The sequence below is a fragment of the Neolamprologus multifasciatus genome, chromosome 22 (genome assembly GCF_963576455.1).
Source record: "Neolamprologus multifasciatus chromosome 22, fNeoMul1.2, whole genome shotgun sequence".
NCBI classification, from domain to species: Eukaryota; Metazoa; Chordata; class Actinopteri; order Cichliformes; family Cichlidae; genus Neolamprologus; species Neolamprologus multifasciatus.
The window spans coordinates 6213268-6229512 of record NC_140459.1 but is presented as its reverse complement, the minus strand read 5'-3'; the positions used below and the strand labels follow the sequence as shown (position 1 = coordinate 6229512).

Genomic DNA, 16245 nt, shown 5'->3' with positions numbered 1-16245 from the left:
TAGATCTCACCCTGGGTCAACACACCTGAATCAAATGATTAGTTCATTACCAGCCTCTGGAGAACTTCAAGACATGTTGAGGAGGTCATTTAGCCATTTCAATCAGCTGTGTTGGTTCAAAGACACATCTAAGGCTACGTTCACACTGCAGGCGAAAGCGCATCAAATCCGATTTTTTTGACCCTATGCGACCCATATCTGATCATGGTATGACAGTGTGAACGGCACAAATCCGATATTTTCAAATCCGATCTGGGTCACTTTTGTATGTGGTACTGAATCCGATACATATCCGATGTTTTAGAAAGAGACTGCTGTTTGAATGGTCAAATTGCATTAAATCCGTCTTTTGCGTCACCGACACAAGACAGATGCCAATTATCAGCACTGGAGAAGACATCGCGAACGCTTCCTGGCCATCCCGTGTAGATGTCAGTGAAACTGTTGGGAAGACAGCGTTGGAGAAACGTGAACATTTTATTTGTACTGTATAATCTGCAGATTCTGACAGAAATCTGCAACTATCCTTTGAAGCACCGCTCCTCTAAAACAGCAATAAGGATCATTATTAGGTTATTTTCATTACTATGTAAATAACAAAATAACTTAAAGCAAAAATTGGGAAACGTAAAGTCCGAAGTCTTTATATTAAGGGCCATCAGTCAAACAATCCTGTTTGCTCTGGGTCTAAACACAGCGCGTTGTGTGTGACGTCTTCTTTTGCGCATGCGGCCGCTTTGAGCGTTCACACTAGAGCGCGTTTGCTGTCGCATTTTATTTGTAGTGTGAACGAGCAGACAAAAAAATCGGATTTGATCAAAAAATCGGAATTGAGCATTAAGACCTGCAGTGTGAACGTAGCCTAAAACCTGCAGGACACCGGCCCTCGAGGCCTGTAGTTCGACAGCTGTGTCTTACATGATCTTTTTGTTTCTTAAGTTTAGTTACAGTTACTGCTCGTACAAAAGTATTAGTTTCCTCGGGTTCTTCTTTTGTTGACTTCTCATTTTGAGTTTACTGTTGTGTCTTCAGTTTCCCAGTTTAGTTCCTTTTTGTTTTAGTTTGTTAGTTAGTTGTGTTTTAAATTTAGTTTTACTTCCCTTGTATCGTTTTCCTGATTACTTTCACCTGTGCTTTGAGGCTCAGCTGTGTCTAACTCCCTGATTAACCCTCAGTGTCTGTGTTTATATTGCCCCAGTTTCCCTTCGTCCTTTGCATCAGCAACTGTTAATTTTCCCTCTTAGGTTCCTGCAATTGAGTGTGTTGAACATCTGTTTTGCATTTTGAGCCTCATTTATGAACTATGACATTCCTCCTAATAAAAAATTTGTTTTCACTTTATTCCTTTGTGTCTGTGAGTCCTGCGTTTCAGTTCCCTTTCACACCCCTGACAAACAAAAGTGGGCAGGAAGGACCCCACTCTGACTTGGTGGAGCACGGAGAAACTATTGAGCATGAAGCAACATATCAATCATTCATTCAATGAGTCTGCTGCACTGAGGCTGGACTAAAACGTGATGAACTGATTAGAGGTTAATGAGTTTGATTAATGAAATTTGGTGGACATTCATCCTCCCAATGAGATAAATTACTCATGACATTGAAACACAAAACCACACAGTTATGAAAAAGAACATCTACATTACTCATAATAAAGTCTCCCACGAGGCTTAGCCGTATATTGTTATAATACTAGTTAATTAAAATGCTACATAACTACATTATCTGCATGAAAGTATGTAAATGTTGGCATTTAGCTCAAAGACCAGCCTCACAGAAGCTCTTGTGTTGCTGTAGAAACTCAGCGGTGTTTTAATTTCAGTGATATTTATCAGTCTTCAGTTGTAATATTTTGGCTCTGTAACCTTCGCCAAAGTAAATGTGTTTTTGATTGAGCTCAAAATCCCTATAGGTGGTTTTAACCTTTTTTTAATATATTTAATAAAGACTTTGACCTTTTCTGAGATTAAGGATTTTAAGACAGTGGCACTCAGCCAACATGACCATTTAGCGAAAATCTAGGAAAACATGAAAAGCACAAAAAGCAAATCACTTATTAAAAACTATGGAGGCTTTAATAAATAACCGGGGACATGGAGCTACTCAGCTACTTAACCTCTAGAGACCCTTTTTCTGGTTCCAGGACATATTTATTAAGAGAAAATTGGAGACTGCCAATCACAACTGAGGAGGCCATCTGTTACTACTGTGAGTGCAATAAACACAAGATTGAGTGCTTTTTATTTCCTCAGGAACAAATTAGAAGAGCTGAAGTTAAGACTTCAGTAACACCAGCTGAACGATTGTCTCGTGGCTTTTTTGTCACTTTTGATTAGGTAGAAAAATATTGCAAAAACTTTATAATCTCTATTTCAAATCACACTCTGAACTAACAATATTTTAAATTAGCCTTACTGTGCATCAAAAGTTATTTTCATGCATAGAGCCCAAGGTTCTGTATTTTTACCTGACACTTTACTTTATTGACTAAATTGGATTTTTTTCTCCCCAGGCAAAATTTTAAAAGTGTAGCCTTAGGCTTGTGTGGTTAAGAACTACACACGCAAACCCCAGTTGGGGGGCACAGAGTCAAGCAGAAAAAATAATACATGAAGTGCAAATAAGTTTCAGTGAAAATAAACAAGAGTTGTGGTAGAATTTAAGTAAAATACAAAGAAAAGAGCTGCTGACTGACAGGAAGTCAGAGGCACAAAGCATCTGCACCCACACAGAAATACTCACTTTGACACTGAGTGATCGATTAAAGCCGACAGGATGCTGTAAAGCTCTGATCTCCACTTACCTCTGACATTCAGACAAGTCCGAATCTTGACTTTGCCCTCGCTGTCTTTTACTGTAAAGCTGCCTTCATCTGTCATCCTGACCGAGTGCAGCACCACACGCTTCTCCGACACGCTGAGGCGTTTCATGTATTCTTCTGCCAACACACCCGTCTGGTCGTACAGCACCACAGGTGGAGGCTCGGTTGTGTACTGCGTCTCTGACTGATTAAGTTGAGACGGACTGGGCCTAAAAACGGTGAAAAATCAGAATAATACAGAACGGATAAAGTAACGCAGTGACTGCGATTAAGGATGTTTCCAGAGATGTTAACCGACCTGTTTCTTCTTCTCTTTATTAATTCATTTCTGGCTTATTTCAACACATAAAAGATGTAACACAGAAGGAGCTGGAGAGCAGCTTCTGTCTGTGTTTTATTGTTATTCCTTTGTGTGTTTCTAGTCGTCCCCTCTCTCTGTCATGTGTGTCTTTGTATGTCTTCTGTGCTTTTCCTTAATGTTTCCCTGGATGTTCCCACCTGTGATCAGTCCTCTGTGTATACAGCCCTTTGGCCTTTGTCACCCACCCATCTGTTATCTCTAGATTTCTGCTTTGTGTTCCCTTTTTCTAGATTTTATGGCATGTTTGCTTTTGTTTTTAACCATTTCCAGGATCTTCTCATCACACTGTTCTTGTTTAAGTCAAAACATTCAAACAATCTGTAAAGAAAATGATTCCAGCTTTGGTACTGATTAACATGACCATACCTGAACTCCAGGGTGATGGGTCCTTTAATGTTGCTAAGATGGATGTAGTAGGTTTCTCCGTATTTGACAATTTGCTCCAAGGCGCAGTCTGATCATCGACACAGAGAACAAACAGTCAAAGATGAGAAATTTGTCATGTTGTGGCGAAAGTCACCTCAGTGTAAATATTAAACTCTCAGGAGAAATCTCAACCCTCTCATGTCCTCCTTTGTCTCTGTCATCTTCCTCTTTTCCTCCTGCCTGGCAGCTCCATCTTTACCATCGTCTGTCCAGCATATCTACTATCTGACCTCTGCACGTGTACAAACATCTCTTGGTTCTCTGACTTTGTCTCCACCTGCTTAACCTGAGCTGTTCCACTGATCTCCATCTGTGCCACCTCCACCTCTGGCTTCTGTCTTTTTGTCAGCACCACCTCTCGCTATCATCTACACTCTTGCTGCTATCCTTTAGTCATAATCGCTCCTGACACTCGTCTTCACCCTTCACTCCACCCTGTCAGCGCTCTCTTCTTCGCCTCTCTTCTGCACTATTGTCAACATGGGTCCTGTATCTTCATGTACATAAAGCACAGTGTGTATCTTATCAAACTTATGTCAAGTAAAGTCACTTTATTTACAAAGCACATTTTTAAAAACACAAGAGACGCCCCAAAGTGCTTTTGAGTCATCTAACATGACGTGTTGTGTTTCCTTTTAAGATGGTGACTAATTTGTGTTTTCTGGCTTCCTGCAAGTAAAACCTGGTCTTTTTTGTGTGTTTGAGTTGAACAATCTTTGCTGTAAGATACGTGAAATTTAAAAAAATCAAGACCGATCATAGAGGACGTTTATAATTTCTTTGCCGACCTGCACAGAATGTCTCTTTCGTATTTCACCAGAATCTCATGTGCAGCGTTTTTCCTGTTTCCAAACCACATTTAAAAAAATATAACTTAAAGCAGCGGTCCCCAACCCCCGGGCCTCGGACCCGTGAGTCGTTTGGTACCGGGCCGCGAGAGTTGAGGTTTAGGTGTGAAATGTATGGTTTTCAGGGTTTTTATCGGTTTTCAGCGTTATTTTGTTATCGTTTTTATCGTTAACTCGGTTTTCCTGGGTCTTTTCACGTGTGTTATGAATAGTTTTATTTTGTTGTATTTATCCGCGACACCTTAAAGGCCGGTCCGTGAAAATATTGTCGGGCATAAACCGGTCCGTGGCGCAAAAAAGGTTGGAGACCGCTGAGTTAAAGCACATGAAGAAGACAGAGGGAGGCATACCCTTGACGATGAGTTTGAAGTGCCTTTCAGTGTTCGGATTGTTGGTGTCCTTGATGATGTACGTGCCCTCGTTCTGCTCCTGCACGTCCTCCAGCACCAGGTAGCCCAAAGTGTTGGAATAGGAAATGTTGTGATTCACCACTTTCCCCGCTGTGATCAGCGGCATGTCGTAGGACTCGCTGGTCGCAGATTTAAAGATGACCTCGCTGCCATTCCCGCGTGGGACATCGATGTGGACGTCCTCGCCAAAGAAAGCTGTCCTGTGTTCTGTTTTTACTGGTAGAAGCAATCAAGATGTTTTTTATTAGATATGTTGAGTTACTCTTTTTGTTAGTTTTTATACTTGGCTTTAACCTGAAAGCACAAACACTCTGTCTTTGTCATGTATATAATAAAATAATCCTCAAAGAGCGTTCTCAGGCGTGCATTAACATCCAAACAACCATTTTTACCTTTTGCCGATGCTGGCAGAACTGTGGGAAAACAACAAAAGATTAGTTTAAAATGAGTTTATTTTAATGCGCATTTCTTTTTAGTCTGCTGGATTATACAAAAACCTTTAAATCATTTCCTTTGTTCCGAGTGAAAAACCACACAGCTTCCACAGAAAGCATTAAAGCATTTGAAATGTAAATGCCGCCAATAACGACAGCTAACAATAGACCGGATACAAAAACAAAGAGCCAGATTCTTCATTACAGGCGAAATGAAAGGAAATAAGTGGAAATTAACTAGATCACAACGTGTTTTAGCTTCTTTGGTGAGGCTTTCACAGCATCCATGCTAATCACCCAGTTAAAACAAATGTGGTTTTGCAGGAAGTCTGTTTCAACAGTTCATCTATCTAAACTCTCTCCCTAGTGACTGATTATGTTCTTGCTTACCCGTGCAGAACAGGACGCTGAGCACTGCGGCGCCGATTACTTTCATCTTGAACAGTTGATCTGTGCACAAAAGAGAAGAGAAACCCACAAAACAAATTAAAAAAGGCTTTTTATAGCAGGATCGTGGCTCCAGGTTTTCAAAAAAAAGCAACGTTTCCCATAATTTTATTTGACAAGATATATTTGTTATCTTCTGTGTTTAATTTAGAAACACCTCGCTAAGGTAGAAGCATGCCAACTTCAATTTTTGTCCTCAAGCTGAGGAGAAGCACCCAACCCCGCCCACCCTTAAATTCTTTGCACCGCTGTGCGGCATTAAGAGCTTTTCGCAAATTAGCTCGTTAAATGTCTAAGAGTAGACTTCCGCAACACTCTTTGGCAAGAAAACCTATAGTGCTGTTGCAAAGTCAAATATGTTATTAAGTCAAGTTTTATAGATAAAGTGTCTTCGAGACAAAAAGGTGATGTTGTGCTGCGTGAGCTGAACAGCGGCTCCTCGTGTCTCCTGTGGTGCTGGGAGATAATCGGCTTTCCACTCACGACACAGGATCGCAAACTGCAACGGAGGACGAGGGGAGGAATCAAGAGGAGAAAAAAGATGAAGAGTAAATGAAGAGAAAGTAGATATTTAAATGCAAGAGTGCACAGCCACTACTTTTGGGATGATGAGCTGGACAGGAGCCAGCTGGCACGAGGGGACTGACCTTTAGCTGCAACTGCACAGGCTTACACTAAGCAGTAGTAGAATAGTTATTAAGGTGGGATAATTAGATGAAAGATTAAGACAGACACGATGAAACAGCTAGAAACAAAAAGGACTAGAAAGTTTAACAACATAAACTGGTTAATGCAAATATCTAATGAACATTTAGGGATTTTTAGCAGCATTTTTAGCAGCATTTTAGCAGCATTTTGCATGAACAACATGAAACCACAGTTTCCATCGTGTCTTGTATCTGTGGTTCAGGGTGGTGGTGGGGATTATAGTTTCTTATCATCAGCCTCCCTGAGTATTGTTTCTGACTATGTCCATCTCTTACAAGCACAGTGTACCCATCGACCAGCCGGAGAATTCACCATGTCACAAAACCACATCATCTAGAACTACTTTCTTGGACATGACAACCAGCTCACTCTACTTAAATGGCCTTCACAGTCGCCAGATCTCAATCTTTCCCTTTGGGATGTATTGAAATGGTAGGATCACATCATGGATGTGCGGTCAACAAATCAGGAGCAACTGTGTGATGCTTTCACACCAACATAGGCCTAAATCTCTGAGGAATCTTTCCAGCACCTTGTTGAATGTATGCTACATTCACGGCGACCGTGGGGGGTTGGGAAGCGTATCTGTAACCAGAAGGTCGCCGGTTCAATCCCCGGGCTCTCTGTCCTGGTCGTTGTGTCCTTGGGCAAGACACTTTACCTACCACCTACTGATGTTGGCCAGAGGGGCCGATGGCGCTTCTGTCAGCCTGCCCCAGGGCAGCTGTGGCTACAACCGTAGCTTGCCTCCACCAGTGTGTGAATGTGAGAGTGAATGAATAGTGGCATTGTAAAGCACTTTGGGTGCCTTAAAAAGTGCTATATAAATCCAATCCATTATTACAAATAATACAGTCTAACCTGATACAGTAAGGTGTGACTAATGATGTGGCCACTGAGGTGTATACTCTGATCTTTCATTATTTGTAGTCCAAATGGACTACAAATGGACTACAAGTATTACTGACCAGTTGAGCAGGCCTCCATTATTGCAAATCAATGCTAAAAAAAACAGTAGTCAAGTAGTCAGAGTAGCTGTCATTAAAGTAGGCCTGAATGCTCATTTCCAGCACCTTATACTCATTTTTTAAATTCTAAAGTCCAAAAACAAGCAACATCCCTTACATTATTCACAGGTCAAAATAATCCTTTATCATCTTATGCTGGTGTAGTGCCCCATTATATTCACTGTCTAAAACCAGCTGCTTCAGCTTCTTTAATTTTAAGACCAAACTTCATCTAAGCCACCTTTCTTCTAACTAAATGCCCCTCACAGATAAGAAGTAGGTGCTGCACTATGAGCTCCAGCTACACATGCAGTATTCAGGAGAACGTCAAAGAAGCATTACAGGAGTCACTACTTCATGTACTTCGTGTCTACAGCCGTCTGTGTCCATCTTGTACGCACAACCCTGTTATAAAAGCTAGTAATAATCCTGTCGGGGAACACGAAGACATGTGGGTGTAAAAGACGGACATACTGTCGAAGTATTAAATTGTGCCATTAACTGCAGATTTACATCAAAGACTTGCATTCATCTACAACACAAATCCACTGTCCTAACACTACACCAGCGATCAGGGTGACACTTGGATGACAATAATCAATCCACCTGCTTCCATCCTCGGCATTGTTTCGACAGCGCCGCTCTAATGGGGCGGCTGACACAACCGACTTCAAAACGCCTGCTCAGCAAAACGCGGGCTAAATATGTCCGCTTTTAATTTGAAACTTACTGAACCTTCCACATAACTCTGAACAACAAAGACGAAATGAACCGGAATGCCAAATACCTGCTGATAATTCAATATTCAATTTTTATTCAAATAAAGTGGTTCTTCCTGCTGGTTACAGATTTCAGCCTGCAAAAAGTTATTAAATTTAAAGCAGATTTCACAGCTTTGCAGCATATTTGGAAGTATAATTTATTTTCCTGCCTGGATCCAGCTTAGGATGGTGGAAAAGAGGGAATCACGGCATCTTCAGACTGAGAGAACAATAAAATGCCACTGCGTTTCTGCCAGCTCCTTCAGATGAGGGATTAGAGCGCTATTTAAAGAAAGAAAAAAAGAGGTGACAGCCCATACACTTTCCTTCAGCACGTCAACACACGTAAAGACATTTCAAAATGACACCCTAGCATTAATGTGGGCAGGAAAACTGTTCCGGAGGCTCTTAGTCCTTTGCAGAAAACACAGTAATCACAGCATATTTTCTAATCGCCGCCCTTTTGAAGGTTTAAATCATCTCACTTTAATGTTCTACGGTGGCATTAGCTTATTGCATGTGTGAGTGCTCATGTTGGGCTGCAGCAAAGACATAAATCACAGGTTTGATTCATTGATTGAGAGGAAGCATGCATCTGACGGCAAAATGACAGGCTGCTGCTGATTACATAAATGTACACATCCACTTTAAAAATATGAAATATGTACTCAGTGAAGTGCGGTGGGAGTCGTGGCTGTGCATGAAACAAAACTCACACCTGACATCACCGGTTTGGATTTCTTCCTAAGTGCAGGTATGATGATGCATTTTCCAGAGTTTCTGGTTTTCTAAACATCTCACTCGCTGCGTCAGAGGAAAGTCATAATAAGCGAAGAAGCCTGTGATACAGATGTAATCGTTGTCCTTTGGCTGAGTCTCTCGTGTCCATTTATAGAGGCTGAGTCTAAATGGGGTCATAGCTCTCATGTCTCCTATTATAACTAAAAGGATCAATCAAACTATACGAGACATAGCATTTAGTGAAGTGCGTATGACACGTCCAGCAGCCGCCCCGCGGCGAGAGGCTCGGAGGGTCCATCTTTCCGGCTGATCTCATCAGTCTGACATCAATCGTGACTGACGGATTTAAGAGCCTTTTCCACCTCATCGCTGCTCTCCCACACAAGACGGAGGGCAGCAGCATCGCACCTCCATCCTCCTCCTGTTTCAGTATCAGCTCTCTCATCTCCCAGCTTCAATCTGATTCTGGTTTCCTGTTTGTCTTTCCGTACTTTTTATCTTATCTTCAAACACTTCCCCTTCTTTGTCTTCTCTCTCATTAATTATCCTTCTGATTCCTTTCAAGGTTGGTCTGACTCATAAGCTGTGATGATAGTGCACTAATGTCAAATATCCTCCACCTGTACTGAGACAGCAGTGACAGTTTCTCAATAACATCAGAAGAAGTGAAGGTTTGGGGTACCTCGACTCTCAAAAACTGTGTTGTTGCACCAGTGAAAGCACAGGTGGAAATAAGAGGTGGACATAGTGTTGTCCTCCACACTGCATCAAATATAACTATATAATAAAAAGTAATATAATCATATGCACTGTAATCTTTAAATATGAATTTGAGACGATAAATCACCTTCATATGCCTCACAGTGTTCCAGAAACCAGTCTGTGATGCTGAGGGTCCACTTGCTCGAACCCCAGTGCCCGCCGACACAAGTGGTGGGTCCACAGGGGGGGCTAAAGCACGTTATCTTTTTTGGACTGTGCCCAAACAGGCCCCATCTACACTGACCTGGTCACCAGACACTCCTTACAGGCCTGGCTCTGAGAGAGAGCCCCAATTTCCCACTTCCAGGTGAGGTTAACCGACTCAGAGAACGCTGATCTGTTAGGGTTTTCCATCGCTCTTTGTCTGATCCTCCCCTGAGACCAATTTGCTATAACCCCCTTTCACTGCGGTGAGGTGCTGATTTCTCGGGGGGGGGGGGGGGGGGGGGGGGGGGAGGGTGATCTATGATCTTCTATTCTCCAACTCCTTTACTTTGCAAGAAATTAACTTAAGATGCTATAAAAGATAAAAGTAGCTTCCACAGAAGTGCAGAAAAGCCTTAAACCTGAATTACTTTTAATGGCCAGCAGGGGGCGAATCATCTAAACTTCCAAAGAAGGCTTTGTAAAAACAGCTCTCTGTTAGCTTGCTCCACAATCTCAGTAGACATTTTCCTGATGACTTCATAGGCTCTCTCTGTGGTTTCAGGTCATACTGAGTGAAACTTGAAGTTTGGTTTTTTTAAGCTTTGGTCATTATTAGAGGTAAAAGTTGATGTGCACTCCTGACATCCACTTTCAAAACACCAAGATGGGAACAGAGAAAATGCTTAACTGACACTTCCCTTACTAATGAGTTATGGTGGCTGCATGCATCTTTTATACTGACAATGCTGGTAATGCATGTTCATGGAGGTCAGCTGTGATGGTTATAACTCGATGACTTTTCAATTTTCAAGTGCTATTTTTTCCTAGTAGCATTTTCCTATTTCCTACCTGCCACACCTAAGTGGTACCTGGTCCCTTCTGCACCAGAAAATGCTGAACATCACTGATGTTCAGAATGCTAATCCAAAGCTTCTCCCTTGTGTCCATTTTCCAGTCAGAGTGATCAGCAGTGGAACTTCAAATCTAAAGATGCTGCACCTTCAAGATCGGCTCCACTCTGTGGACTTGCATGTACTCTCTTCTGCACCTCCACCCCCACCCCCCCTTTAACCCCTCCTTATACAGCTCACAAAGCCAGAAGCAGCAGCTGGTGCAGCCAAGGGTGTGTCACAACCAACACCAGCATGAATGGGACCGGTCCCAATTTGTGGATGTCCAGATAAAATGGAGGGGAGTAAAGGGACAGAGTGAACATGAATGGAGACTCTCTTTGTTTCGTTAATTCACAGATGTCAGAGGGGTAACAGTAAACCATCAATTTATGGTTTAAGTAAAGAGTAATCAAATATTGGCACGTCACTTAGAGGAGATTTGTAGCAAAACGAACCCTAATAAGAAGCATTTTTCATAAATATGAGGCACAGACCGGTGGCTTGGTTCATGTATTTACCAAAAAATAAAAAAGAAGGCTTCCCACAGTTCACCACAGCACTTATTCATCCATCCATTTTCTTAATAAAATGTAAATGACTTTTCAGTGACCAATACTTCAGCCCTTCAGCGGGAGGCTGTGGTGTGTGCTACAGTGCATTGCATAACCGTTTCTGCCTGGAAAATACCCTGTTTTCAGACGGGTATTTCCCGAGCACAGCACACGATAATGCACCATAGCCAGGGGCAGCATACACGAGATCATACGCTATACAGCATATCTAGCGTTAAACCACTTGGCGATCTGATTATCAGCAGTGCAAAGACTCTGCTTTTTCAGTGGCGTCAGCAGAAACACGAATGAATTTACAGAATTAAGCCAAAATTAGAAGAAGGGAGGAGGCCACTGTGCGCAGTGGCACCATGCAAACAAACGCGGCGCTTTGATTTCTGCCTGAATGCTGTGGAATTTGCAATTTTCCCGGGAAATTCAGAAAGTTTGCCCCTAATGTAGCGTTAATTGCCTTATTATTGTGTGAAGGAGATCCCGGTAACTGCTGCCGCCGGTGGTTACACGCCCTACATCACCGGTGCGAGCGCTCAACACAAGCAAATAGTCAAAACAGCGAAGAAAAACTGCAGATTTAACCCACTACCTCCCTGACTGAGCGAAATCACGAGGAAAAAAGACCAGTCGTTGTAATATGCAATTATAAATGGATGAGGGTAATTACCTTTGTCAAGCCTCAGATCCGAAAATCACTGGACAGGGAGGGGCTCAGGAGTGATGGAAATGTTTTTCCTTCTTTATCTCACCAATCTCGTCCACCCCATCACCCCCCAACCCGACAACTAGAGACTTCAATGAGGCCGATTCGGGAGTGGGCTGAGGACTTTCGGTTGATGTCGGGTTTGTGGACCATTTCATTTCGGCTTTGCTCGGAAAGCTTCGGTAGAAAGCGTCGATTCTGGCTCGGAGCCACAAGAAACCGCTCTGCAGTTTAACCTCAGGCTACCATCACACATGCACGATTTCTCCAGCCTGTTGTTCAAAATTACCATCGAAAACAATTTATGTTAATTTTTTTTTTTTTTGCATTAACGTTTTTCGTACATTTACATAATTATTATTTTATAGCATTTATTTCCAACAGCATGCGCTCGTCTCTTATTTTTTTTAGTTACATTAAAGCGCTTTGTTCCTTTGCAATCAACAAGATTTACATAAAAACACTGACATATTTAACCCATGAAGTGGTAGACAACTACAAATCAAAAATGAAGAAAGCCAATTACACGAAGTGACAGGCACGCCTTTTAAAATCAATATTAAGTGGCATGTGATTAGTCTCCTGTTAATCTCAAGCACAATGTGATTAACACGCTGCAAAAAAAAGAAAACCCCTTAAGCCGTATAAAATATGCAGAAGCTTTTGCAGTGTCATTAAAACGCCTTTTGCTAGACTGAGTCGGTAAAAAGATTTGCATTATGTTCTAATGAAGACATTAGGGAGCTTCGTACTGTTAACTGTCACAGTGCACACATAGAGCTCCAGTGCTGCAATAACAAAAGTTCCTCTATTGTGTATGAATGCAAATATTCAGCATTTGCATTAATATGCTGCAGTAAATTCAACAGATATCCTAAAGATCTACAGATAACATGATGCTAATGTGCATTGCAAAGGCAGAAAATTATTAACCAATGGATGTAGGGCAGACAAAAATAGAAAGCAGATTGGCATATTAGTTATTAATATAAGAGAGCTGGTGCAATCAGATCAACTTTCTCAGTTTAAGCTGGCATCCTGTAATAAAGTCTGATCATGTATTCACAGAGAGTAATGTCAGTATGAGGTGCAAAGACCCAATTTCCAGTTTTTATTGAGCTGTAATTTAAGGGGCTGGCAAGTTACCATAGCAACTTCCAACTGTGTATAGTTATCTCTTTTTAGTCTAAAATCACAAAAATATTGAAAATAACTCCCTGCAGACGTGTAGCCAAATAACAACAAGTTGTTAGACTGTGCTTCTGTGTTTCATCAGATTAATTTATTGCATACATGTGTGATCAACAGCTGAAGCATCCATGAGGTGGGAGTAACTTAATATGCATCTTTTCTTCCCATTCTAAGCCATCACCAGCTGGGTGAGATCTGCTTTAAAACAGCCTTTTAAAAAACAGCTGTTCTCTTTTTGTTTGTGTTTGCTGCTAAATAGTAGAATAAACTCATCGATTTGAGTCCTTTGGTCTCAGTTTCATATACTGAGGTATACTAGACCTCTGTATACCAGGCCACAGGTGCTCAAAAGTCATGGTTGTTTGTAGGTGTTTTTTTTAATTCATTTTAGTGTGGAACAACTGTTTACAAGCAGCAGAGCTCAATGTTACTGCACCAGCATCTTTACACAAGCAGAAAAGTAGTAAAAGCAGTACTAGAACAGCTCTTGTCATTGTGCCAGAGGATGATTGACAGCACTTTTCTCCAGTAAGTTTGGGCAGTTTTCAGACTCTCTGTTTTTTATTGCATTTTACTAGATTGAACACATTTGTTGTCAGTTTCTAAAAATAATAGTTTTACAATATTATAATTTTATTTTATTAAAAAAATATTAACTGAGCCACTTTGACTCATCACTTTTCATTTATGTGAGAAAAAGAATTTACTTTATTGAAACATTTTTATTATAAACATTTATAGTCTAATGCACTGTACTATTCTACTTTGTTTATTTATTTATTTGTCTTAGAATGGATGCAAAAATCTGGACTGAGCCAGAGGGTCATTTTTGTTTTACACCGTTAGCAATAAATCAACAAGAGATCTATGTTGGATGTAAATTAGCGCGGTCTTTCATCTTCCCGGCTTACTGTGGTGCTGACCAAGATCCCAATTTCCTGACTTGTACTTCTCTGTTGATGCTGTCCAAGGTCCTGATTTATGCCAGCTCCCAGCGTCACTGCCTTCGACTGAATCACAGCTCCAACCTACCGGAGGTGCAGGCCATGAGTGCTATTTATCTGCCTATTTGTGGAGTCTGGACATTATTATACTTGAATTAGTTGTCCAGACTTGACGTGCGTAGGTGCTGAAGATGTTTAGATGCTCATTCATCACTAGGGGAGCCTCTGATGGGCCTCAGATTTGCTCTGCAGCAGCACAGCGACCCCAAACACACAGAGGAGTTCTAATGAAAATCTTCAAAGAGCAACGAGCACAGCAGCAGATGGTTTGTGCTTATTGATCTATGTATTTACTGATGTATCATGTTTTAAGTATATGGACCTGCAGTGTATACAGTATAGGTACCCAGATTTAAGATGTACATTAGCAGAAAACAGGATCCACTTTAACCCTGTTTTGACTATGTTTTGGTTATTTGTATTTAACCACTTGTTTCTTACCTGTGTAGCTGTTATGGCCTCCTCTGTCCTGCTCTTACTTTTTTCTTCCGTTCTCTGGAGTTCTCTGGCAGACACACTCTCACCAGGAGTGGGTGAGAGTGGACCAGCCAGACTTTCTGATTGGTGTAAGGTGAAAGGAAAAACGGGAGATCTTTAAACCTGGCGCTGCTCCTCCTGTTCAAGCCACAGTATCTTCTGGTTTGCTAATTTGTTACTTCTGCCCTGCACTTCTTTATATTCTCCAATTTCTCCTTTCACCTTAAACCAATCAGAACGTCTGGCTGGCCCACTCTCACCCACTCCTGTTGGATTGTTCTCTGATTTCCAGTTTCCCAGTTACACCATGAGGAAACGAGGAAAGACTGAGAAACTATTTGGTTTCTGCTATGTCCCTCACATTGGGAAACACGTCCCAAATCTTCTGGAAACCACCTTCTGGCCAAAATTTAAAGTCTACTCTTGTCTAAGTAGCAAATGCTCTCAGACATGCTTGTTTAAAACTGATCAGCTCTCACCCCCACTATCCTATCCACTCACAGTTCCTGCTTATTTCATATTAACTAATAAATAAAGCTAAAAATTTCTGAAAGCATCCCCACTTTGATAACTAAAACCTTGCTGTATAATAAAATAGCCATCTGTCAAACACAATGAGTTACTATAGCCAGTGTTGGGAAGGTTACTTTTAAAATGTATTCCATTACACAATACAGAATACATGCCCCAAAATGTATTCTGTAACGTATTACGTTACTCAATGAGAGTAACGTATTCTGAATACTTTGGATTACTTAATATATTATCATGCTGTTTACAACTACATGAATGTACTATTGCTGTGATTTATTACTGTTACTGAAGGTCCGCGGCTCCGAACCGTAGTAAAGGGACCTCTGACTAATACGGTGGGTTCTGTGTCGGGCTCATAGCCGAAAACTAGCTTTACTTTGTTGTCTGGGTCAACTTTGCTAGCGAGAGACAGAGAGAGGCGTTGAAAGGCTGCTCCAACGGAACTTATTGTTTTTGGAGGAAAACACAAACACGGTGTACAGTCGAGTCTTAATAGCTTACTTACAACTGGGCTCGTCAGGCACTCTTCTTGGCTGCAGTGGTTATTATTATATTTACATGCTTCCAGCTCCCGTTTTTGCTCGATGACAGCTCCTACTTTTCCTTTTTCTCCCTCCCTCGCTCACAGACACATAACGTGTATGGCAGTCCATTCTCCCTGCAGCACGGACTACACTGCCTATGATGCTACATTCTTTAGAGCTATACCTGTAGCATTCTGCCTGTTAGCTTAGCACAACAACAACAGGCGCTCTCTCACCCAGGAAACACGTAGAGAGAGAGCGTCACCCTGTAACCATGGCAACCGTAACGCTGCCGCCTGCAACAACAGAACACAGCTATCAAACAGAACCCAAACAGTCCTGACCCGCCACAATATGAAACAGGGAAGTACCGCCGTGTAATCCATTTATTTCAACAAAGTAACTGTATTCTAAATACCACCTTTTTAAACGGTAACTGTAACGGAATACAGTTACTCATATTTTGTATTTTAAATACGT

At 41.5% G+C, this 16245-nt stretch overlaps 1 protein-coding gene across 1 annotated transcript in view; it reads right to left on the bottom strand.

The window, feature by feature from the left end:
• LOC146492771 (uncharacterized) overlaps positions 1 to 12301 on the bottom strand; it is a 32678-nt gene extending 20377 nt beyond the window's left edge. Inside the window, exons 1-6 of the mRNA XM_085148033.1 lie at positions 12000 to 12301; positions 5691 to 5750; positions 5259 to 5279; positions 4807 to 5082; positions 3549 to 3636; positions 2804 to 3030 (exon numbers count right to left, since the gene is read on the bottom strand). Coding sequence (XP_085004159.1) covers positions 2804 to 3030; positions 3549 to 3636; positions 4807 to 5082; positions 5259 to 5279; positions 5691 to 5736 — 658 coding nt within the window. The 5' untranslated portion in view covers positions 5737 to 5750; positions 12000 to 12301. The remainder of the gene's footprint in view (positions 1 to 2803; positions 3031 to 3548; positions 3637 to 4806; positions 5083 to 5258; positions 5280 to 5690; positions 5751 to 11999) is intronic.
• Positions 12302 to 16245: the final 3944 nt, after the last annotated feature.